Source organism: Schistocerca gregaria, chromosome X (assembly GCF_023897955.1).
Source record: "Schistocerca gregaria isolate iqSchGreg1 chromosome X, iqSchGreg1.2, whole genome shotgun sequence".
Lineage (NCBI taxonomy): Eukaryota > Metazoa > Arthropoda > Insecta > Orthoptera > Acrididae > Schistocerca > Schistocerca gregaria.
In genome coordinates, this window is record NC_064931.1 from 831,061,114 (window position 1) to 831,086,867 (window position 25,754).

Below are 25,754 nucleotides of genomic sequence, written 5' to 3' on the forward strand. Positions count from 1 at the left end.
GTAGTTTTTTTCCATTTGATGCTTATTTTGTGACATATTTGTCCCAGTCACTATCAATGGACCACCCTGCATATCTAAATGCACCAACATGGACAGGTGCTTTCAAGAACACCTTCAGTCAGAAAAAAAGTCAACATATGTCTGAGTTAATGCTGTCAGCATTATCAAACGTTTGTATTTTATGCATCATGTACTTTGTTTGTGGAGCATATCAGCGTATTCACACTGTCATATTTTAGGCTACTATTTCAGCTACACAATGTAGCACATGGACCAAACATGTAGTGTGCTTTAGGTTAGGACAAAACATTTTAATTGCTTTCCTGGGCTTCATCACATATGGGGCAGCATCACATAACAACAATAGGATCCTTTTCTATTTAAATTTATTGGCACAAAGTATACTGACTTCTACTGACATCTACTGAACTGAACTTGGGCACTTGAACTCAAGATGAAGTTTACAGACTGTAACATATCCACAAAGTTACTCATGTTCTGCACTTTTAGTGTAATTCATATAAAAAAAATTCAATGAAAGATGCTGTCATGCATGTTATTGCAAAATATACACTCAGGCCATGAAAGCAATACAATACATGTTATACACTGATCAGCCAGAAATATAATGACCACCTATCTAATAGCCAGTTTGTCCACCTTTCTCATGGATAACAGTGGCTACACATCATGGCATGGAAGCAAGAGGCCTTGGTAGGTCCCTGAAGGGCATTGGCACCACACCTGCACACCCAAGTCACCTACTTCCCATAACTTCCAGGGGAAGGGGCGATGAGCTCAGACGTCATGTTCAATCACATCTTAGATGTGTTCAATCAGGCTCAGATCTGGAGAGTTGGGGGGCCCACACATCAACTGGAACTTGCCACTGGATTCTTAGAACCACTCTATTACACTCCTGGCCTTGTGACACAGCACACTATCTTGTCAAAAAATGTCACTGCGACAATGAAACACGATCATCATGAAGGAGTGTACGTGGTCTGCAATCAGTGTACGATACTCCTTGGCCATCTAGGTGCCTTGCACAAGCTCCACTGGACTTATGTTCCCCAGAGAATAATGGAGCCACCACCAGCTTGCCTCAGTCCCACAGTACAAGTGTCAAACAGCTGGTCCCTTGGAAGAAGATGGATTCGCACCCTCCCATTGGTGTGATGGAGAAGGTATTGGGCTTCATCAGACCATGCCATGCTCTGCCACTGCACCAATGTACAGTGCTAATGGTCTTGTACCCATTTTGGTCATAGTTGCTGATGTCATGATGTTAACATTAGCACATGGTGAGTTGTCTGTTTTGGAACTCGTCATTAGGAGTGTTCAGTTCACTGTGCATTCAGACACAATTGTACTCTGCCCAGCATTAAACTCTGATGTTAGTTCAGTCACAGTACTCCGTCTGTGCTGATTTACCTGGTCTGCCCAGCCTACATCTGTAATGAGGGCTGGCCGCCCAATCCCATGACGTCTGAAAGTGATTTCACCTTGGCTCCTTGAACACCCGACAAGGCATGCAGTATCTGAAATGCTTCGGGCCAAGCCTCCAGGTCATCACATTCTCCCCTTGGTCAAACTCAGTTACACTGCATGCCTTCCCCATTCTACACCAAGACAGCGTGCTCACTGATACTGCATGCACTTTGCATGTGTCTGACTATCAGTGATGCCTCGCCAAGTGGCAATACTATCGCCTGGGTGGGTTTATATCGATAGTAGGTCAGTGGTCATACTGTGGTGGCTGATCAGCATAAATGTCTCAGTTCACACTATCTTCAAAATTTGCATTTACCCCCCAAATGTCCACAACATGCAAATATTCATGCAACATGGATTTGCATGGAAATCTAGACCCTAGTTATTACATTCCCACTTCAGAAAGTGAAAAATTCACACATACTGGTGAAAAATCATATAAATAACAAGAGACTTTCAAACATGCACTTTGTAGTTACAGAATTAATTAATGCTGGCTCACAAACTTTACATTCATTTCTTCAAAACATTTCCATTATGGAAAAAAAATGCAAATGATCCTACAAACAAGGATAAATAATATTTCACTGAATCTGAGAAAAATGTTAGCTCCATGGTATACAAAGCAAAGTCAACAGCATTATCCTGTCAATATTTACAGAAATCACATACATGAGAAACTAACTGCAACCATGATTACAGCATAGGTGTATTGAATATATACCTGATTCATTGTGATCCATGGGCCACCTACTGGGTTTAAAAAATTTCTTCTCCTTAGGTGATTCTGCATGCGGTTCATCTGTTAGAGAATACAACACTGGTCAATGTAACTATGCAATTATCAAAAACATCCTTTTACTTTTGTAAACAAAGGAAATGAAGAGAATGAAATATCATAGCCATGTGAATTGCAGAAATGAACATTATCAGGTGCAGCTTATGTAAATTAGGATAATAAAACCCAAATCATCAAAACAATAATAATAACAATCATCATCATCAACAACAACAATAACAACAACAACGCTGTTCTGATAAGTACTGCCAAATGAATTATCATAAAAAACAGACATGTTATGCAAGCTGCCACCTCTCCAGGCTGCTGGCAACACAATCACATACATGCAGGGCAACATCAAATATAAGCAAACCATGTTTGTCATCAGCCCCATCTCAGATATCTGTCACAGTAATATATGGCAAGAGCCTCGCCACTAGAGGTGTGTGAGTGGCACTGCATCTAGTGCTGAAATCACGGGCACTGGTTCTCTTCTACAGATCTTCCATGCTGACCATCATGGAGGTATTCTTCTGCTGAGCTGAGCAGTTTTAAAGGACATTGCTCAGCCACCAGAGTCAGTCTGCACCGGGAGTTATTCCAGGTCACAGAGCCAACTGTTATTTCCATTCCTTCAAACAGTGCTCCCTCTGCCCAGTGCTGTCATACACTTGGACTCATGTAAGAATCTTCACTCCATATGCTGTCTGAGTTCCCCATATTGGTTGCTGAAGTCTTTGCTCCAAACCTTTACTTTGCATCCTGTCCTAGCTGTCACTCTGCATCTCGTCCAAGTTTACCATAATTGGCCCTCCACCAAATGCACCTATGGTCCGCCTACCACTTCAGGTAGCCATGTCTCTGAGATGGCCACATCTATCTTCAACTAGCTATGAGCTTCTACCTCATTGGGTCCCCCTCCTGGACCCTCTTCAATCTCACTACTCTCCACCAATATGGCTGCAATGTCACCTTTGTAAGAGGTTTCTTAGTACAAAGTAAGTGACTGTGAGTGGATACCAAATGGCACGTATTTAAGTTTGAATGATTGTTTTGTTTGTTATATTCAGTTTGAGTATAAAATAAAGTTCATTTTTATTTCTTGCTAGCTGGGGCACATTATTTGGTTTGTCGTTAGCAGTGGTTGCTTCTGCCTGTTAATGTATAAGTTGATTCTTCTCACATCCCTGAAGACTCTCCTGCATGATGGGATTTACAGAACATGGTATGTGAATGAATGATTGAATAGATGCACTGTCAGGCTTGCATCTACATCTACATCTACATCTACACCTACATACGTACCAAGGTACAGTGCATGGTGGAGGGTACCCTGTTCCACAACTAGTTGTTTCCTTTCCTGTTCCACTTGCAGATAGAGCAAGGGAAAAAACTACTGTCCATATGCCACTTTTGTTTTGTTGTGGTCTTTAGTCCTGAGACTGGTTTGATGCAGCTCTCCATGCTACTCTATCCTGTGCAAGCTTCTTCGTCTCCCAGTACCTACTGCAACCTACATCCTTCTGAATCTGCTTAATGCATTCATCTCTTGGTCTCCCTCTATAATTTTTACCCTCCACGCTGCCCTCCAATACTAAATTGGTGATCCCTTGATGTCTCAGAACATGTCCTACCAACTGATCCCTTCTTCCGGTCAAGTTGTGCCACAGACTTCTCTTCTCCCCAATCCTATTCAATACTTCCTCATTACTTATGTGATCTACCCATCTAATCTTCAACATTCTTCTGTAGCACTACATTTCGAAAGCTTCTATTCTCTTCTTGTCCAAACTAGTTATCGTCCATGTTTCACTTCCATACATGGCTACACTCCATACAAATACTTTCAGAAATGACTTCCTGACACTTAAATCTATTCTCGATGTTAACAAATTTCTCTTCTTCAGAAACGCTTTCCTTGCCATTGCCAGTCTACATTTTATATCCTCTCTACTTTGACCATCATCAGTTATTTTGTTCCCCAAATAGCAAAACTCCTTTACTACTTTAAGTGCCTCATTTCCTAATCTAATTCCCTCAGCATCACCCGACTTAATTTGACTACATTCCATTACCCTCGTTTTGCTTTTGTTGATGTTCATCTTATATCATCCCTTCAAGTCACTATACATTCCATTCAACTGCTCTTCCAAGTCCTTTGCTGTCTCTGACAGAATTACAATGTCATTGGTGAACCTCAAAGTTTTTATTTCTTCTTCATGGATTTTAATACCTACTCCGAATTTTTCTTTCGTTTCCTTCACTGCTTGCTCAATATACAGATTTAATAAAATCGGGGAGAGACTACAACACTGTCTCACTCCCTTCCCAACCACTGCTTCCCTTTCATGTCCCTTGACTCTTATAACTGCCATCTGATTTCTGTACAAATTGTAAATAGCCTTTCGCTCCCTGTATTTTATCCCTGCCACCTTTAGAATTTGAAAGAGGGTATTCCAGTCAACATTGTCAAAAGCTTTCTCTAAGTCTACAAATGCTAGAAACGTAGGTTTGACTTTCCTTAATCTTTCTTCTAAGGTCAGTATTGCCTCACGTGTTCCAGTATTTCTACGGAATCCAAACTGATCTTCCCCGAGGTCGGCTTCTACTAGTTTTTCCATTTGTCTGTAAAGAATTTGTGTTAGTATTTTGCAGCTGTGGCTTATTAAACTGATTGTTCGGTAATTTTCACATCTGTCAACACCTGCTTTCTTTGGGATTGGAATTATTATATTCTTCTTGAAGTCTGAGGGTATTTCGCCTGTCTCATACATCTTGCTCACCAGATGGTAGAGTTTTGTCAGGGCTGGCTCTCCCAAGGCTGTCAGTAGTTCTAATGGAATGTTGTCTACTCTGGGGGCATGTTTCAACTCAGGTCTTTCAGTGCTCTGACAAACTCTTCACACAGTATAGTATCTCCCATTTCATCTTCATCTGCATTCTCTTCCATTTCCATAATATTGTCCTCAAGTACATCGCCCTTATATAGACTCTCTATATACTCCTTCCACATTTCTGCTTTCCCTTCTTTGCTTAGAACTGGGTTTCCATCTGAGCTCTTGATGTTCATACAAGTGGTTCTCTTATTTCCGAAGGTCTCTTTAATTTTCCTGTAGACAGTATCTATCTTACCCCTAGTGAGATAAGCCTCTACATCCTTACATTTGTCCTCTAGCCATCCCTGCTTAGCCCTTTTGCACTTCCTGTCAATATCATTTTTGAGACGTTTGTACTCCTTTTTGACTGCTTCATTTACTGCATTTTAATATTTTCTCCTTTCATCAATTAAATTCAATATTTGTTCTGTTACCCAAGGATTTCTACTAGCCCTCGTCTTTTTACCTACTTGATCCTCTGCCGCCTTCACTACTTAATCCCTCAAAGCTACCCATTCTTCTTCTACAGTATTTCTTTCCCCTATTCCTGTCAATTGTTCCCTTAAGCTCTCCCTGAAACTCTGTACAACCTCTGGTTCTTTCGGTTTATCCAGGTCTCATCTCCTTAAGTTCCCACCTTTTTGCAGTTTCTTCAGTTTCAATCTACAGGTCATAACCAATATTGTGGTCAGAGTCCACATCTGCCCCTGGAAATGTCTTAAAATTTAAAACCTGGTCCCTAAATCTCTGTCTTACCATTATATAATCTATCTGATACCTTTTAGTATCTCCAGCGTTCTTCCATGTATACAACCTTCTTTCATGATTCTTGAAGCAAGTGTTAGCTATGATTAATTTGTGCTCTGTGCAAAATTCCACCAGGCGGCTTCCTCTTTCATTTCTTACCCCCAATGCCACTGTATGATCCCTAATTTTTCATATCTTATCTTCATCATCCTAACGTGAAATGTATGTAGGCAGCAGTACGATTATTCCACAGTCAGCTTCAAATGCTGGTTCTCTAAACTTTTTCTGCGGTGTTTTTCAAAATGAATGTCTTCTTCCCTCCAGGGATTCCCACTTGAGCTCCAGAAGCATATCTATAGCACTTGCATGCTGATCGAACCTACTGGTAACAAATCTAGCAACTCGCCTCTGAATTGCTTCAATGTCTTCTTCCAATCCAACTTGGTGCTGATCCCAAACAATAGGGCAGTACTCAAGAACAAGTCACATTGGTGTCCTATATGCAATCTCCTTCAAGGATGAACTACACTTTTCTAAACTACTCCCAATAAATCAAAGTTGACCATTCACCTTCACTACTACAGTCCTCACATGCTCATTCCATTTCATATCGCTTTGCAACATTACACCCAGATATTTAAATGATGTGACTGTGTCAAGCAGGGCACTACTAATGCTGTATCCAAAAATTACAATTGTTTTTCCTACTCATCCACAATAACTTACATTTTTCTACATTATGAGCCAGTTTCCAATCATCACACGATATTTTGTTTGGGTCATCTTGCATCAACCTACAGTCACTTATCTTTGACACCTTTCTGTACACCACAGCATCATCAGCGAACAACTGCATATTGATGCCCACCATGTCTGCCAGATCATTTATGTATATATCATATAGCAGTGGTCCTATCACACTTCCCTGGGGCACTCCTGATATTACCCCTGTCTCTGATGAACACTCGCCATCGATGACAACATACTGGGTTCTATTACTTAAGAAGTCTTCGAGCCAGTCACATATCTGGGAGCCTATTCTGTATGCACGTACCTGCATCAACACTTTAGGGAAGACAGAACGTGCTAGCTGCTGACTGGTTGAGGCAAGTTGCAGGAGTTTTGAAATTTAGTTGACATTAAATATTATTGATTCCTTTTTTTAACTGGATTGTACAAATTAAGGTAAGTTGGTTGGTTTAAAGGTGGGAGAAGGGACCAAACTACAAGGTCATTGTTCCCTTGTTCCTAATAAAACAATGCCACAAATGTGAGAATAAAACGGACCAAACATATAACACAAAACGGAAAGAAAGTAAAAGCCACAAGAATGAAGGAAACGCAACGAATACTAAAAGGAACAAAAGAGGACAAGAAAACAACAGAGAGATGCTAGAAACAGAAGAGAGTAAAACATGAAAGCAGATTACAGTGGCTGGCCAGCCACAAGAATAAAAAGGGATAGCCAGTCACTCTGCAACACATTAAAACCTCCACCCTAAAAGCACTATGGTGGAGGACACAGAGGGACAAAGGACATGTGCTACAACCTACCTAGAAGAATAAAACCCACTCCCACAGATAAAACATAAAACTAAAGCTGCTGTGGATGCATTGTTCCCCAATAAAGAAGGAGAGTGCTGGGAAAGTTAAAAGTCTGCCACAGAGTGGCTAAAAGTGGGCAGTCCAGCAAGAGGTGGACGACTGTCATTTGGGAGCCAGAGCAACACTGAGGTGGGTCCTTGTAATGGAGTAGGTAACCATGCGTTAGCCGTGCAAGGCCAATGCGGAGCCGGCAGAGGACAACGGATTCACAGCGAGAGGCCTGAATGGAAGACTTCCACACATTTAATGTCTCCTTAATTACACGCAGTTTGTTGTGCATGCTGTTACGCCATTCTGTCTGCCAAAGCTGGAAAACCCTGTGGTGTAAGACAGAACGCAGGTCAGCTTCAGAGTCACCTATCTCCAGAAGCAGTTTCCGCGTCGCCTGTTTGGCCAGCCTGTCGGCATGTTCGTTGCCGGAGATTCCGATGTGTCCTGGAGGCCACACAAACACCACGGAACAGCAGGACTGTCCCAGGGCATAGATGGTAGCACTGGTCGGTAGCTTGTAGACTGCTCAATGAGTCAGTACACAGGAGAAATGTCTCGCCAGACCATGAGCAGATGTACTCAAGAGCATGAGATATGGCTGGCAGCTCTGCAGTAAAAACACTGCAGCCAACTGGCAAGGAGTGCTGCTCAATATTTCCTCCATGAACATATGCTAAACCTACGTGACCATCAGCCATTTAGCAGTTGGTGTAAAGCGCTTCAGAGCCCCGGAACACATCAACAATTGAGAAGAAGTGACAGCAGAGAGTGTCAGGGTTAACGGAGTCCTTAGGGCCATGCTAAAGGTCCAGACAAAGCCTCAGCCAAGGCCAAGATCATGGAGGCATACGTGAAGAGACCACAAGTATAAGTGGTAAAGGGAAGGGCTCCACTTCGGAGAGAAGGGACCACACATGAACTGCAATCATTAGCCCCAATCTGGGCCGCCAATGCAAGAGATGGACTGCTGCAGAAGGGAAAAGCAGATGGTAATTTGGATGCCCAGGGGAACTATGAATGTGTGCTCGGTAACTGGCGAGTAGTTGTGCACTTCTGATCTGCAGTGGAGGGAGACCAGGCTCCCCCAGTACGCCGATCACCGGACTCGTCCTAAAAGCTCCTGTCACTAATCGAACCCCACAATGATGCACAGGGTCGAGTAAATGCAATGCTGAAAGCACTGCCGAAACATAAATCGCATTCCCATAGTCAATTCAGGATTGAACAAGGGCTCTGTAGAGCTGCAGCAGTGTACAGCGATCTGCACACCAATTGGTGTTGCTCAAGCAACGGAGGGCATTGAGGTGCTGCCAGCACCTCTACTTAAGCTCACGAAGATGAGGGAGCCAAGTCACTCGAGCATCGAAAACCAGTACTAGGAATTGATATGTCTCCACTATAGTGAGTGGATGGTCATTAAGATAAAGTGTGGGTTTCAGTGTGGGTTCCGGATGAACGGTACGATGCCGACAGAAGTGCATGACACATGACTTTGTGGCTGAAACCTGGAAGCCGTGGGATAGAGAGCCCATGATTGTGCCTTGTGGATGGCTCCCTGGAGGCACCACTCAGCGACAACAATACTGGAGCAGCAATACGAAATGCGTAAGTTGGCTGCATACAGTGAAGGTGAGACAGAGTGCCCAACAGCTGCTGCTAGACCATTAATGGCCACTAAAAGTAGAGAGATACTCAATACAGAGCCATGCAGGACTCCATTCTACTGGATATGGATGGAATTATGGGAGTCACCAACTTGGACATGGAAAGTATGGAGCGACAGGAAGTTTTTGATAAAAATCGGGAGTGGTCCCCAGAAACCCCACTCATACAATGTTGCAAGGATATGAAGTTGCCAAGTCATGTTGTATGCTTTACGTAAGTCAAAAAAGATGGTAATCAGATGATGCCATCTGGAAAAGGCGGCTCGGATGGCAGACTTCATGGACACAAGATTATCAGTGGTAGAATGACCCTGGCAGAAGCTGCCCTGACATAGAACCAGCAAGCCACGTGAGTCCAGGACCCAATCCAGCAGCCTACATACTACACGTTCCAGCAGCTTACAAGGAACGTTGGTGAGGCTGATGGGCTGATGAGCTGATAGCTATCCACATCAAGGGGTTTTTACTGGGTTTGAGCACTGGAATGATGATGCTCTCCCACCATTGCAATGGAAAGACGCCTTTGCACCAGTTGAAGATGACGAGAAGATGTCACTTGTAGTCAGATGAGAGATGTTTAATCATCTGGCTGTGGATGTGATCAGGCCCAGGAGTTTTGTCGGGGCAATGTGCAAGGGCACAGAGGAGCTCCCACTCTGTAAATGGAGTGTTATAGGATTCACTGCAGTATGTAGTGAATGAGAGGACATTCCCTTCCAGTCGCCGTTTGAGTGTGCTAAAGGCTGGAGCATAATTCTCCGATGCACAGGCTCTAGCAAAGTGGTCAGCAATCGTGTTTGTGTTGGTACATAATTAAGCATTTACGGTAACACCAGGGACAGATGTTGGGGCCTGGTACCTGAAAAGACGTTCAATCTTTGCCCAGACTTGGCAAGGTGACGTGTGGTGTGACACCCAATGGTGGAGACATATGTCTCCCAACAGTACTTCTTCCATTGTTTGATAAAGTAGCGAACATGGGCAAGGAGGCATTTAAAAGCTATGATGTGCTCCAGGGAAAGGTGCCAATTATTCCACTGTAGAGCTCGCCGATGCTCCTTAATTGCTTCAGCAACTTTCAGCGACCACCAAGGGACTGCCTTATGCCTCGGGCCCTAAAGAGCGAGGGATCACTTTTTCTGTCACAGAAACAATTGTGCTAGTCACTTGCTCAACCATCACATCGATGTTACCATGTGGGGGAGATTCAGCGGTGACAGCAGAGGTGCAAGTTCCCCAGTCTGCCTTATTCGAAGCTTATCTTTGCAGGCATCCACGTGATTGATGCTGGGTCAGTGAACCGAAGATGGGGTAGTGGACACAAGTTGTCATGTGCTCCCCAGTGGATAGATGGGAGAAGTCCTGGGCAGCAAATTGATAAATCAATGGCCAGGTAACTACCATCAGCCCCAATATTTAAGAGGCAGAGGCCGAATTGCGACAGTAGAGTTTTGACATCTCTGCCTCAGCCAGTAATCATGGTACCACCCCACAAGGGGTTATGGGCATTAAAACCTACCAGAAGTAGGAAAGGATTAGGGAGTTCATCAATCAGTGTAGCTAATACATTCAGGGGTACTCCACCATCTGAAGGAAGATATACATTGCAGACTGTTATTTCCGGCGTCATCCTTATTCTGACAGCCACAGCTTAAAGAGGGGTTTGAAGGGGCACATGTTCCCTACAGACCGACTTTAGGACATAAATGCAAACTGTAATATTCCTTATAGCCGTGGAGGGCAGGGGTCTGCATTGCTGGGAAACAGATTTCCTGGAGGGCAATGCAGACAGCAGGAGTAAAGCATAACAGTTGCTGTAACTCAGCCAGGCGGTGGAAAAAACCACTGCAATTTCACTGGAGGATGACAGCATGAGGCTGGGAAGTCAAGGAACATTCAGTGATGCAGTTTATATCTCAGAGTCACCTGCTGACACTGATTTATTGCCTGAGCAGTCTATATCCATTGTTTCTGAGGGACTGGCGAGGTCTAGGTCCGCAGCAGATGCCAAAATATCCACCCCATCCTCAGCCGCAGAGCTTGTAAGTAGCGGTGGTGTGGGTGCCACTGCAATTTCTTTGGTCTCAGGGGTTTCCTTTTTGCATTTCTCTTGCTGCTCCTTGGATTTCTCTGGCTGGGAGGACTTCACTGGCTCAGTCTCTGGGACTGAGGATGAGCATGAAGCCCTATGACCAGCTGCTTTTGAGCCCTTCAGCCACTGGCGGGTCTCGTCTTCCCCACTAGAACAAACCCAAGAGACCCCTCCCTAGCAAGAGAAGCCAAAGAAGACTTACACTTCTTTGGCTTAGGAGTGGGGATGGATGTCCCCGATGGTTGGGTGGGGTGGGGTGTTGCTCCGAAAGTAGGTGGTGCAGGAGCAACAGGGAGGGAAATGGCCCCCATCAAGGGGGCAGGTCTAGTCTTCCGGCTCTGAGAGGTGACCTGGGTTGGTAGAGCTAATGTGCCAGAACTGTTGTAGCGGCAGCATAAGATGATGTCATATGCACAGGATGTAGGCTTTCAAATTTTCTCTTATCCTCAGTGTAGGTCAGTCTGTCCAGGGTCTTGTACTCCATGATTTTCCTTTGTTTCTGGAGAATCCTACAGTCAGGCAAGCAAGACAAATGGTGCTCTCTGCAGTTGAGACAGATGGGAGGTGGGGCACATGGAGTATTGCGATGTGATTTGTGTCCACAATCTCAGCATGTGGTGCTGGAAGTGCAGCAGGAAGACATATGGCTGAACTTCCAGCACTTAAAGCACCACATTGGGGGAGGGATATAGGGCATTACATCACACCAGTAGACCATCACATTGACCTTCTTGGGCAATGTATCACCCTAAAAGGCCAAGATGAAGGCACCAGTGTACACCTCGCTGCTCTAAATTGGTGGGCAGTTCACTGTCGGACTGCAAAAGAAGGTCTCTGTGAAATATGATACCCTGGACTATATTTAAGCTCTTTTGGGGCATGATGGTTACAGAAACATCCCCCAGCTTGTCACAAGCGACTAATGCCTGTGACTGGGCAGAGGATGCTGTTTTGATCCAGATCTCACTTTAGACAAGCCCTCCACCTTCCCTACCTTGTCCTCTAAATGCTCAACAAATAACTAAGGCTTCATCGTCATGAAAGATTCTGAATCAGCTCTCAAAAATACAAGGTACTGGGGCAAATAAGATCCGCTGCTGTCCTTAGCCTGACATTTTCTCCCATGGTGTGGCCAGGGAGGGGAACAATTTGGGGTCGTACTTGTGTGTGTTGAATTGAGCTCATGATCGCTTAGCGACTGCTGGAGTTTCACCACCAGCAAGACATGTTGGACTACGCTTCATTGCATGTTATCTGCCCTGATGCCACCCACGCCGACCAGGAGCCCTTCCCATGGGCGCCACCCAGCCACACCAAAGGCCACCTGGCAGGATGGCCATTTATGGGAGTCCCGATGCCTAACGGGAATGGGCATCTACCCCTTGGCAAATGTGGGGAGTTAATGACGCAGGTATCAGCAGAGCAATTCCTGTATGGTCAGGGGGCTACAACCAACAGGGTGCATGGTGGCCCCACCTCAACGTACTGGCTGGATGTCAAGTGCAAAGAAATCCATGGTCATCATCAACACAGAAATCGACACTACATAGTGCATGGTGGAAAATGCACACAGGAAGGTATCCTCATCCAAGAGATGGAGAATGGGCAGAACTGCAATGTGACGATGAGAAAGTGGGCTAAAGATCTCAATGGATGATGGACTCGATGTACCTTGTAAGGCAACCTTCCCCAATTGGCTCGCTCTTCAGGAAAATTTTTAAGACTGGAAGTCAAACCCTACAGGGGACCATCACATAAAGGCTGAAATGTGTGAAACTCCTTTTAGTCACCTTGTACATCAGGTAGGAATACCTTGGGCCTATTCTAACCCCCAGACCCACAGGGGTGTTGTACAAAGTAAATTGAAGCACTATATATAAAAGAAATTAGCATGTCTGTTGTCTTTATGATTTCTATAATGTCTTTCAGTTATTCTTGAAAGTATATGAAAGAGTCAATAACTCAAGAAGCTAGCAGAAAGGTAGCAAGAGTAGTTTGGATCAAGAGTTGCAGAGAAGCCAAGGTATAGAATGTATGGCTTGCCACTGGATGCAGTTACTAGCAAAAAGGAAGACAGTAGTATAATGCTGTTATTAAAGGATACATCAGCTGGACTCAAGCACAAACTGGTCAAGGTTTAACCTTGTATAGAACAAATGGTTGGTGTTTCTTCTCAGTAAACAACCAACGAAAAGCATACTGTGATAGCACATAAGACTATTTGTGAAATACACTATCACAGGTCGCAGACTAGCACACTGGTTCAAATGAAATTTGCTGGTGCTTCACAGGATAATGTGGTAAAATACAAATGAAAATTAATATTTGTTGGTATTTTGCTTTTTTTATAATTCATGGTATATTTATGAAATTTGTCATTATCCTGATATCCTGATAGTGCAGAAAGCACCAGTAACAAGGTCTAACTATATTGAAAGTAGTTGACAGATAATTCTGACGGCTTCCCCCCCCCCCCCCTACCCTTTCTCGGCTATACAACCCTTAATACGCCTTGGCCTGCTCTAGGACATAACTCCACTCCTACCTGTCCAGCATCTTGCATCTCCATCCTGTGACAATTTTTAAATCATCTTTTATGTCATCCAAGCACCAAAGTCTTTGTCTTCCCTGCTTCTTCGTCCCACTGGGTTTTGCAAGCAGCGCTATTTTTGTTGGATCCTCATGTTCTATGTGAAAAACAAGACTGATTCATTTCAGGCAGTTTATTTTAATGAACTTTACGATTTCAAGACCTTTCTATAATCTGTAAAGTACAAAATTATAACATCTGTGCCATGCTCCACCTTCATTAATTGCCCCATAGATTTTGCGTAACATCTTTCATTCAAAATATCCCATTAGCTTTTCACATTATTGTGTCTGTGTCCAGGTTTCTGAGCTGTATATTAATAATGGACATATGAAAGTCTTATACAGCTAACACTTTGCTCTTCTGGACAAATTTCTGGACTTATGTCATGGGGCCATCCCATAATAGCTAGGTGGATTCACCACTTTATTTTCATGCTAATATCATTCTGTGATGTTCCCAATGTTCCCAGATAGACAAATTCACTAACAGATTCTATTTATTTGCATGTATTTGGTTTTATTGATGTTCACTTCCAGTCCCATTTCTATTGCTGTTACCACCAATGCCATGTATGTTTCTTTATCAGCTATCTTGCAATACTATTCACATCATCTGAATGGGCCAGAAGCTGCACCACTCTAGCGTATATTGTGCCTACTGCATTAATTTGAGCTGTTCTTATTACCTTCTCTAATTCTCTGTTAAAAACTATACATGACAGTGCATCCCCTTGCCTCAGTCCACAGTTAGTTTCACAACTTGGTGTTAACTTTCTTGCATCCATACTTTACATGTATTTTTTTCCATAGTAAACTTAGGCATCTAAAATGTCTGTGGTATGCTCAGTTCATTCATGGCTTCAATAAGGTAATTTCTTTTAATGGTGTCATATGCTGCTTTAAAATTGGCAAATATATGATATGTTTCTATATTGTTTTCCCTCGTTCTTTCTAATATCTGCCTCAGGGTCGGTAAATGGTCAACAGTTGATTTACCTGCTCTAAAGCCTGTCTGATATCTCCCAACTGCTTTTTCTGCAAAAGGTTGCCAGACAATTTTGTTGGGTCCTGAATTTAAAAATCTTATGCGCCTTTGTCCAGTGATAGCCTATGAAGCAATATAGTCAATGCAACCATAATCAGAAATTTCTTTCAACATGGTCATTTAAATCTGTATTGCTTAATTGATCACCATGGAATTAACTGTTGAATTCATGCATTTTGCGCCAATTTCTTTATTTAAAACTTGAAGTTGCATTAATCCTTTCCCACCAACACTGGAAAAGCAAACAGACTTTCTGAGAGTAATTTTTTTTCTTTTTCTCTCTTTAATTCAGAAATGAGCAATTAAATTCATGGGCAGCTGAATATCACACACACATATTTATTTTCACAGTTTAACAAAACAATTACTTACAATTTCTTGGATGTGTGATTAGTTTTGGAAACAATAATACACAAAAACAGATATTGCACTCTGAGGACCAATATCTCGTATTCTTCCCTTTTTTTGCACCAACTGGGTATCTACATCTACATCCACATCCGTACTCCGCAAGCCACCTGACGGTGTGTGGCGGAGGGTACCCTGAGTACCTCTATCGGTTCTCCCTTCTATTCCAGTCTCGTATTGTACGTGGAAAGTAGGATTGTCGGTATGCTTCTGTGTGGGCTCTAATCTCTCTGATTTTATCCTCATGGTCTCTTCGCGAGATATACGTAGGAGGGAGCAATATACTGCTTGACTCTTCGGTGAAGGTATGTTCTCGAAAGCCCATAGCAAAACTTTGATGCTTTTATTTCCCACCAAGTATTGGTGGAGCAGATGAATATAAACAGGCATTATCAGAACAAAAATGTACTCAAACTTCATTATCACTTATACCACTGCCTACATCATTGAAACTATGATCTTCATCTTCACTTTCTAGTGTGTTAAGTAACTCATTTAATGCAGAACTTCTCTTTCAATATGCCCAACATAAGACAAAGAAGGCATTCTGTACACTGAATCACTTAAACAACAATGAAAGACACAGTAAAACAAAGCAGTTTTTTCTTTTCTTTTCTCTCTCTCTTCTTCTTCAATTTTCCCCCCTTAGAATGAAGTAAGAAGATCTAGCATCAAACAGTACTTATAAGGGCAAGCCAATATGAGAAACCACTTTAAGACAAGTATAGCACATGAAATTGAAAAGTGAAACCATGTATTTATGGGTGTACCACCCAATGCATAGCAATTGCCACTCGTATATACATGGGTGAAGCAGGGAAATGGTTAAGTGCTAGGCTTACCTTCAACTACATATGTAAATATATATATATATAATTAAGAGTAAGGAACACAATTTTTAAATTTTGCATTCAGAATCTGTTTTTCACTCTGCAGGAGTGCGCACAGGATTTTGAAACTTACTTGCAGATTAAACTGTGTGCCAGACTTCGTTGGAAAGCTAACAAGGTTTGCTGTCTTTTTTTTATGTATCTATCAACAACCTAGCACCTCTGCTGTTTAGTGTGTTAATACCTTTACTTCTTAAATTACTCATAATGTTATTACTAGAACCAAATTTTTCATGCACTATTAAATTGTATTGCATGCCTGCATTAATCCACTACCATATCATTAAAATGCATAAGGCAAAAAAAATAAAATAAAATAAAATAAAATAAAATAAAAATATGCAGTATTCAGTTCTATATTTATTTCTACTTTCTTCTAAATTAGTGCACAATAACCAATCCTCCCACTTTTCTTCACTTAGGCCCATGCATTTACCACACAGAACATTTTTGTCCACAGAAAATAGCCTTTCTATGTTATAAGTAGTGAGAAGTGCATACTTAAGTGAAGAAATTTTGGATGAAATCAGATCAAGTTGACAGTCTTTTACACTTCTTCCACAAAATATTTTTCTATAACTTCATAAAATCAAACCCAGAATTTGATATGATAACTTTGTTTATCTTAAAAGCTGCAACACACACTTCTGCAAAGATTTTTCAACCTCTTCATAACTGGGTGCAATTCCTTCTGCAGATTACAACTTCATTATTGTCAAAGAAAAATGCACAAATATTGATTTCTCAAACTGTTTTCTTAAGTGCTAGTTCTGCATCTTTAACACAAGCTGCACTGGTGGGTTCTAAAGTATCTACAACCCAAAAATGGAGAGGAAAAAAAAGATCTAGGTTGCAGTAACTTTATGGCTTCTCAATAGAATACACAATAGAGATGTCAGTATCATAGATCTGTAGCACTTCATGGTTTCTCACCAACAAATTAATCAAAACTATCATGTAAAATAGGTTTGGTGTCAAAGCTAAACCTGGGTGTAATTTCTAAATGCAGCAACATGGACAGGTGCTTTTAAGAATACCTTCAATTGGAAAAAAAGTCATCATATTACTTAATTAATGCTGTCAGTAGTATCAAATGTCTGTATTTTGTGCACCCATTTACCCTGTTTTTATTAGCATATTCACACTGTCAAATTTTAGACTTTCATTTCAGCTACATGAAGTACATGTGAAAAACATGTAATGTGGTTTAGACCAGGATAAAATATTTTAAATGCTTTCCTGGTGTCGGTCACACATGGGGCACCAGCATTGTATAACAACAACAGGATATTTTTTCGATTTAAATTTATTGGCATGAAGTACACTGATTTTTACCAATGTCTACAGTGTTGAACTATGGCACTTGAGCTCACTATTAAGTTCACAGATTGTAACAAATTCACAAAATTTCTCATGTTCTGCACTTTAGGTGTAATTCATACAAATAAATCAATGAAAGAGGCTATCAATATGTTACTGCAAAATATAAACAAAAGCAATGTAATATGCATTATAAACATTAATGAACATAAAGAGTCCCGACAACAAGAAACCTTTATTTTTGTGGTTCATAGTTTCGGTCAGTTACTGAACATCTGCAGACACCATCCCATGTTGGTAGGCAGTTTCAGCAAACAGAGTAGATTGTATGAAGTCTGAAGATGCTCAATAACTGGGCGAAACTGTTTGCCACAAAAATAAAGGATTCTTGTGGTTGAGACTGTTTATGTTCATTTTAAAGAGCTAAGAAAAACAGTTTTTCTCCATGAGATATGCTCCCAAAGTTTCATTATAAATGTCTATCCATGTAATCTTCAAAATATGCCTTTAAACTCCAGATGGCCACATATACAAAAATTCATGCAACATTCATTTGCATGGAAATCTGGATTATTTGAAACACATCATCTAAATAACAAGGGACTTTCAAACATTAACTTTGTATGTATAGAATTAATTAATGCTGGCTCCCAAATTTCACATTCATTTTTTTCCTAACAGTTTCATTAAAAAAAGAATCAAATGATCCCACTAAGAAAGACAAATAATATGTAACTGAATTTGAGAAAGAAATCACATAAGTGAAAAACTACTTGCAAATCATCACTACAACATAGCTGTACTGAATATGTACCCAATTCACTGTGATCTGTGGGCCACCTGTCGGGTTCAACATATTCCTTCTGTTTAGATGGTTCAGCACATGGTTCACCTGTTAGAAAAAACAACATTGGTCAATGTAACTATGCAGCTATCAACTATCAACAACATTTATTTTTTTTACTTTTGTAAACAGAGAAATATCATAGCCTTTGTGAATGACAGAAATGAACAATACCTGTTGAAATTTACATAAATTATGATTATGAACCCTAAAATCATCACCACCATCATCATAAAAAACAGCAACAACAACAACATTCCTATTCTGTTAAGTACTGCCAAGTGCATTATCACAATTGCAAATATGCATCAGAGCATATGTGGCTTTCCTGAAGATAAAATAGTGTACAAGTTGGGAAGGTTATAGATGCTTTGTTACTTAGAAGCCTTCCTGTGTCCATTTCCTCCTCATCTTTTGACAAATACTAGGTCCAACCATTTAATTCTGCAGTGCCTTGTTCTCAACATACATACTGGAGGAATCATCAACAGGTGAGTAAGCCTTCTTGACAGCAATTCCTAGTTATATATCATCATTCATATGCTTCTCACATTTGAATGTTTTTCAGCTACATTCTAAGACTGCACAGCCTGCTTCTTCCCTGAATCATTTTCTGTCTTGTATGACCTTGAAAGAAACTACGTCACCCATTTCTAGGGTTCAAAGGTTCAAAATGAAGTTTTGTATTCTGGTGCAAATGAAGTAAAAGAATGCCACATTAATCACTACGCCTAAAACTTAACAGAATACTCGGACTCAAGCATGTAATTCAAAGCTCTAATAACTGTATCAGAGAGATCTTGATGTTGCTAGTATGCAGATAGCTGACAATTGTCTGTGTAAAGTTATATATCTGCTTTGTTTGAAATATTACATTGTAACAGGTCCTTATTAGTATGGGGGGGAGCAGGGGGGGGGGGGGGGGGAGGAAAGGAAAGGAGTGAACTTATCTGAAGTAGCTGTTTTTCTTCTTACATACACACAGAAATTAATCTAGAAGTAATTACAATAATTATCAGATTGAGTAATTAGGGATAGACATAATTTTTTGTTAGTATATATAGTACCCACCTGTGATCCACCTGTATGGATCACAGACTTGCTGCACACAGCCACCTCTCCAGGTCACTGGAAACACCACCACACACATGCAGCGTAAATTGTATAACCACAAATATTAGCAAACCATGTTTGTTGTCAGCCCCATCTCTGAGAACCACCAGCCTCCCCACTAAAGGTGCTAGAGTCACTGCAATTTGTGTTGCAATCACAGGCACTGGTTCTCTACCACAGAGCATGTACTCGCTTATCATCATGGAAGTATTCTTCTGTTGGGGGACTTTAAAGGCTATCTTCACTCAATGTCCTATCCAAGTTTCCCGTATTGGCTGCTGATGTCTTTGGTCCGAGCCTTGTTCTCTATACTGGCTGCTGATGCCTCCATTCCACACTACATCCAAGCCATCACTCTGCATATCTTCTTAGTTCTCTATACTGGGCTCACAATCAGCTGCACCCATGGCCTGTCTGTATGCAACCCACTGTCACTCCTTCCTCCACTTGCTGTGTCATCAGTCCGTCTGACGAAGCCATCTGTCTGAGGCATTCATGTTCATCTTGAGTGGCGACAAGCTTCTTCCTCACCAGGTCCTCCCTCCTGGACAACCTTCAAGCTCTACCGCTATCCACCAATGTGGATGCACCAACATTACCTGCATAAGAAGTCTCCTAGTTCCTAGTGCTACGTCAGGGACTGTTGGTGGATTGGTATTAAGCAGCATGTTTTTTTTTTTTTTTTTTTTTGTTTTTTGTTTTTAGTATAAAATGAAGTCCATTTACTTCTTAGTAGCTGGGCACATTATTTGGTTTGCGCTCAGCAGTGGTTGCCTCTGCCTGCTAATGTATAACAACCTGTTTCACATCTCTGAAGGCTCCCCTGCATGAGGGGATTTACAAAACAACATTTGTGAATGGATGAATGAATCAATGATTGCATGCATGCACTATCACTCTTGCATCAACACTTTAGAGAAGGCAGAACATGTCAGCTGCCAGTTGGTTCAGGCAGGTTGAGGGAGTTTCGAAATTCAATTGCCATTAAATACTGAAGACTACTGTACCCTCCCTTTTTTTCCAAAAATTGGGTTGTACAAAGAAAATTGAAACACTTGTATATAAAAGTCATGTGCATGTCTGCCATCTTTATTATTTCTATAATTATTGAACCAGCATTTAAGTCATACATAGAACTACAAGAAAACATCAATAACTGTATAAGCTAACAGGGAGACAGCAGGAATGTTTTGGATAAAGTGTTGCAGAGAATGCAAAGAAGAGAACTTATACTGCTTATCACTGGATGAAGTAACTGGTGATAAGGAAAGATAGCAATATAATGCAGTTAATAACACATACAACAGCTTGACTGAATCAGGAACTGATCAAGATGTAACCTTGTATAGAACAAATGGGTGGTGTTTCTTCTCACAAAACTTCAATAGAAAACCATATTGTGATGGTATGCAAGACTGTTTGTGAAATGTGCTATCACAGACAGCAGATGGGCACAGGGGCGCATATGAAGAACTGTACCAATTTGCTGGTGGTTCACATGGTAATGTGGTAAAATACAAAGGAAAAAATAAATTTTTTTATATAATTTATGGTATGTTTAGAACATTTGTCACTGACCTGTCCTGTTAATGGTGCAAGTATGAAAGACAAACCACTCAGTAACTAGGTCTAATTATAGTGAAAGTAGTCACCAGACAATTCTGTTGGATTCTAAATTTTCAAACAGCTATTTCTCAGTGTGCCTTATCTTTTTTGTCATTTTCCAGTGACAGCATCCATATTGTTTAACTATTCACCAAGGAATTAACTGTTGAATTCAGCTGTTTTACTCCGATTTCTGTGTGTAAAACTGGAAGTTTCATAAACCCTTTCAATGTGGCATTGAAAAAATGCTGACAGAAACAGACATTCAAACAGTCGATTTTTTCTTTTTTGTTCTTCTCTCTTCAAGTCAGAAATAAGCATTTAGACTCATGGCTATCTAAATATAACTCTCACATATTTACTTTTAACAGTTTTACAAAAAGCAATTACTTAGAATTTCTTCAATGTATAATTACTTTTGAAAACTAATAATAGTACACAAACTAACATACCACTCTGAACGCTAATATCTTTTGTGCTTCCTTCTTTTTGGAGCCAATTGATTATTGCTTTTATTTTCCTCCAGGAATGGGTGGAACAAATGAATATGAATTATCGTGTAAGCACACATTATCAGAATGAACAAGTACTGGAGCTTCACTATTATTTATATCACTGTTTATGTCATCGAAACTATGATCTTTATAGTCTCTATGCTCAATGACTCATTTACCATTGAAATTTCTCTTTCACTGTGATTAATGTAAGACGAAGATGCCATCCTTTACACTGGTCCATGTGAACAACAATGAATGACACAGTACAACACAGCAGTGTTTTGGCTTGGAGTGAAGTAAACAGACCTAATAAAGAACAGAACTTATCAGAGAAAATCAGTATAGGAAACCAATTTAAAACAAGTGTAGTATATGAAACTGAAAATGAAACCTGATGTGTAAAAGGTATGAGAGAGGTAATGGTGGAGGTAAAGCTGCAAGGGCAAGTCATGTGTTGTGACCAGATGCCTCACGCTAAAAAGCTCAATTATGGACAAAGGATTGGGAATATCACCAGATATCAAAATAAAGAGACAGAAAAAGCTAAAATGCAATCTAAAATGTAAAATAAATTTTGAGAATGGATTTAGAAAACTCATTTCTTTGCTTTCATCAAAATATTTGAATATTACTTTTTACAGGCCACCAAGTTTCAATTTTGGACAATTATGGGAATAATCATTATAATATTTTCTTCTTTGCTTTTATCTTGCACACTGGTTTTGAAAAACAAACTGCTTCTTTATTTTAAAGATGTAACAGACAAAGATGAAAGCTGTATCTGACAGAGTAAATGGCAATTAATGCTAATTTTAATCTCAGATCCTGACTGTTCAGTTTAAGCAATTCTGCACGGCAAGCCTCAGGTGCACGCACTGGTTGTGATCGTGTATGGAAGTGCATTAATTAAAAAAGTGAGCTTAATTCCATATTTGATGATAATCTACATCATCTACATCTACATGATTACTCTGCTATTCACAATAAAGTGCCTAGCAGGCAACCGTATCAAACTGAACAGCAATGGCTCACTCAGAAGGAACTGTGAAATATTTGAGATTGTAACTGCAGTGTGAATAGTGACTAAGGAACATAGGGACAGTTTACTTGAGCCTAAAGAGCAATAAATTCAGTGTTCATTTAAACTATGTGTAATTTGAAGAGAGACTTTCCCTCATTTCAGTTTCAATGGGGCATGTGTCAGTAGATGCATGGTTAGAAACTGTTTAAATATTTGTCTAGAACCTAGACAACACACTGCCTTTTTGTTTTTGTACAAAAGCCACTGATAGCAGCATGGAATGTTGTTATTTAGAATGAATGAGCATGTTTCAGGTTTCATCAGGTTACCTGACCAAATATTCGGTGAAAATTTGTTGAAGGAGATCCCATTAAGTATAAATGACATTCATGTAAAAAGTGAAACTTGGGAAAAACTATTAAAGAGAGTTGTGAACTTGGCAGAGTGATGCTTAATTTTCTAAATGTCAGAATTTGGGCATCAAGAGAGAAACCTTTTGGGGCATATTAATATTATTGAACCAGAAGAACTTAAACATAATACAGGCAGGCTGGAAGCAATAAGGAAATTCCCTGTACTGATAAACAGGAAACAGTTGAAGAGATACTTTGGTTTTTGAGGAGTCTAATATTGCTTTGCCTGGATGATAAAATATTGAACAGCAAGGCATACACAGACTGTCGGAAAAGAACAATGCATGGCTTTTGATGGTGAAATTTATGGAAGGTATAGCAAGAATTAAAGACAAATTGTATACTGCATCAATACTGTTGCACCCTGATATGGCTAAAATATTTTATTTAGGCTGAGAAACATTGGATTATCATCAGCTGTACCAAAAAGAAGAAGACCAGCATGGAGTAATCATAGCAGCAGCCTTTGGTAGTCGAATGTTGACATAGTATGAACAAAAACATCCAGTAACCAAAACAAGGTGTTAACTGCACTGTTTTGCTTAGCAAAGTTCCAATATTATCTTGCAGAACACAAATCAATTGTTGTAATAGACCATATGGCTCTTTCATTCATGTTCACTTGTAAACTGTCATGGAGGATTGACTAGGACACTTGCATTGCAAGACTTTGATTTCAAGGTACAGTATGTGTCAGGCATACAACAGCTGGTAACATAATGCACTGTCAAATCTGCTGCCTAGCAGAACAATGAGAAGAATGGCAAGAAACATAAGAGAACAAAACAAGGGCAGCATACTGGTAGTAATTAAATGAATATATAGTTGTATGATCCAGGAGAAAATTTGAGATTTTTATCTTCTAGATAATGGTGTCTTGTATTGCACAACAAATTTGAATAAAACAGAGTGGAGAGAGCAAATTCCAGATCCATGTGTAGAGATGCTAGTGTGGTAAACACACCTTACTTGTGGACATTTCAGCCCAAAGAAATGCACAGTTGCTGGTTTTTCAAAATGGCGATATAGTTAAAAAAATTACTTAAAAGCTGTGGTGTATGCCAGGAAAAATAGTTAAGAATAAAGTTTTAAGCACACATTATTATGTACAGAATGAAAAGAAAGAATGGCTGTTGCTTTTCAAGGAGTGATACTAAACCCCATTCAGGTGTGACAAGTCTTAGTAATTAAGAAACTTTTCCCTTGTTTCATATGCTTGTATCTGCTACAAGGATAAGATCTGTTACAGGGATAAGATCGCTGAGAAGATGGCAACAGAACAATTCATCAATGTGTATGCACCTAAATGTGCTATTAGCAATAGTGACACTCGGTTCACAAGCAAAGAGTGGATAGAGATGTTGGAGAAATAAAGTGTGAAGCCTGTGAAGGTTTCCCAAAAGTGTGAAGCCTGTGAAGGTTTCCCAACATCATCCTGTATATAATGCTTCTGAACAGGTCATGAAATAAATAACCAGACTACATTGAGTATATTGCCATAAAAGACACAGCAGATGGGGTATGTAAATTTGTACATTTAAGACATTATCAACAATGTTCAACATGACTCAACAGGTTATGCTCAAGTGTAAATATTTTTACAAAGTACACTCGACAGCCTGATCAGGGATATAATGCAGAAAGTACTAAAAGATGACATCACATGGAATGAAAAGACTGAGCAAGCACGACAAATGTTAGTTCATGAGATGGATGATGATGATGACCGGTTTGCGGGGCACTCAACTGTGGGGTTATCAGTGCCCGTACAAATTCCCAACCTTTGCTCAGCCCAACCTCACCACTTTCATGAATGATGATGAAACGATGAGGACAACACAGACACCCCGTCATCTCAAGGCAGGTGAAAATCCCTGACCCCATTAAGAGGCAGAGGAAAGAGATAGTATGACAGACTTGTCCTGTCCATAGTGTACAAGGTAGGGGACTTGGTCAGATCACATATGCAATGAAATCAGGATGATACGAGATCAAGAAGTCTCACCATATATAAAGAACCATTTAAGATAGTGGAATTAAATAAAGAATTCAAATATGAGCTGAAAGTATACTGATATTGAAGGCGATACAATAGCGAGAATGTAAAGAAATGTTATGCAAAAGGGCTACAACTGTCAGAGGAGCATGATGAATAAAATGTTAACACTTATTTGTTGTATAGGTAACCATCAGAAATAACCACCAATCAGTTGGGGCAGCAGGTGGTGAGTATGGTGAAACTACCTTCTTGGGTATAAATGTTGTCAACAAAAAGCAATTCAAGGTAAAGGTCTTTACAAGATATGAATCTTTTACATTGTAGCTGAAATAAATGTTCCTGAAATTAAGTGGATGTAACTCAGCTTGTTCAAAATAATAAATGTTGACCAGGACTTATTGTCATTTCATTTCTTTGGTGCAGTTGAAGTTTCCTGTAAGTTTCTTAATTGGAAATGGGCCAGAGAACACAACAGTTCTCAAAAAACATGAAAAGTCAGTTACTGTTTCAGGCATAAAGTTTATTACAGTCACAAAGTGCTGCTTAAGATCTTACATCATACTGGCCCTCCCATGATTTCTCGTAGTGCTTATGTACCCTGGTTGTGTGTAAATTTGCTAATTATAATTACAAAAGTTATTGACGATTACAAAAAAAATGTTATCATCTGGTGATTACAATTGAAATGCATGGAATGTTATACAAAGACAATTACATATCTCTTGTTTTCATGAAAAATAAGTAAACCAATAAGAAC

The 25,754-nt window shown here is 40.3% G+C and overlaps 1 protein-coding gene across 2 annotated transcripts in view; it reads right to left on the reverse strand.

Annotated features, from left to right (window-relative positions):
- The window catches only part of LOC126299334 (uncharacterized), an 864,357-nt gene that overhangs the window by 608,597 nt on the left and 230,006 nt on the right, over positions 1-25,754 (reverse strand). For both annotated transcript variants that reach the window (XM_049991164.1, XM_049991163.1), the window contains exons 6-7: positions 18,320-18,397; positions 2,219-2,296 (exon numbers count right to left, since the gene is read on the reverse strand). In XM_049991164.1, coding sequence (XP_049847121.1) covers positions 2,219-2,296; positions 18,320-18,397 — 156 coding nt within the window. The remainder of the gene's footprint in view (positions 1-2,218; positions 2,297-18,319; positions 18,398-25,754) is intronic.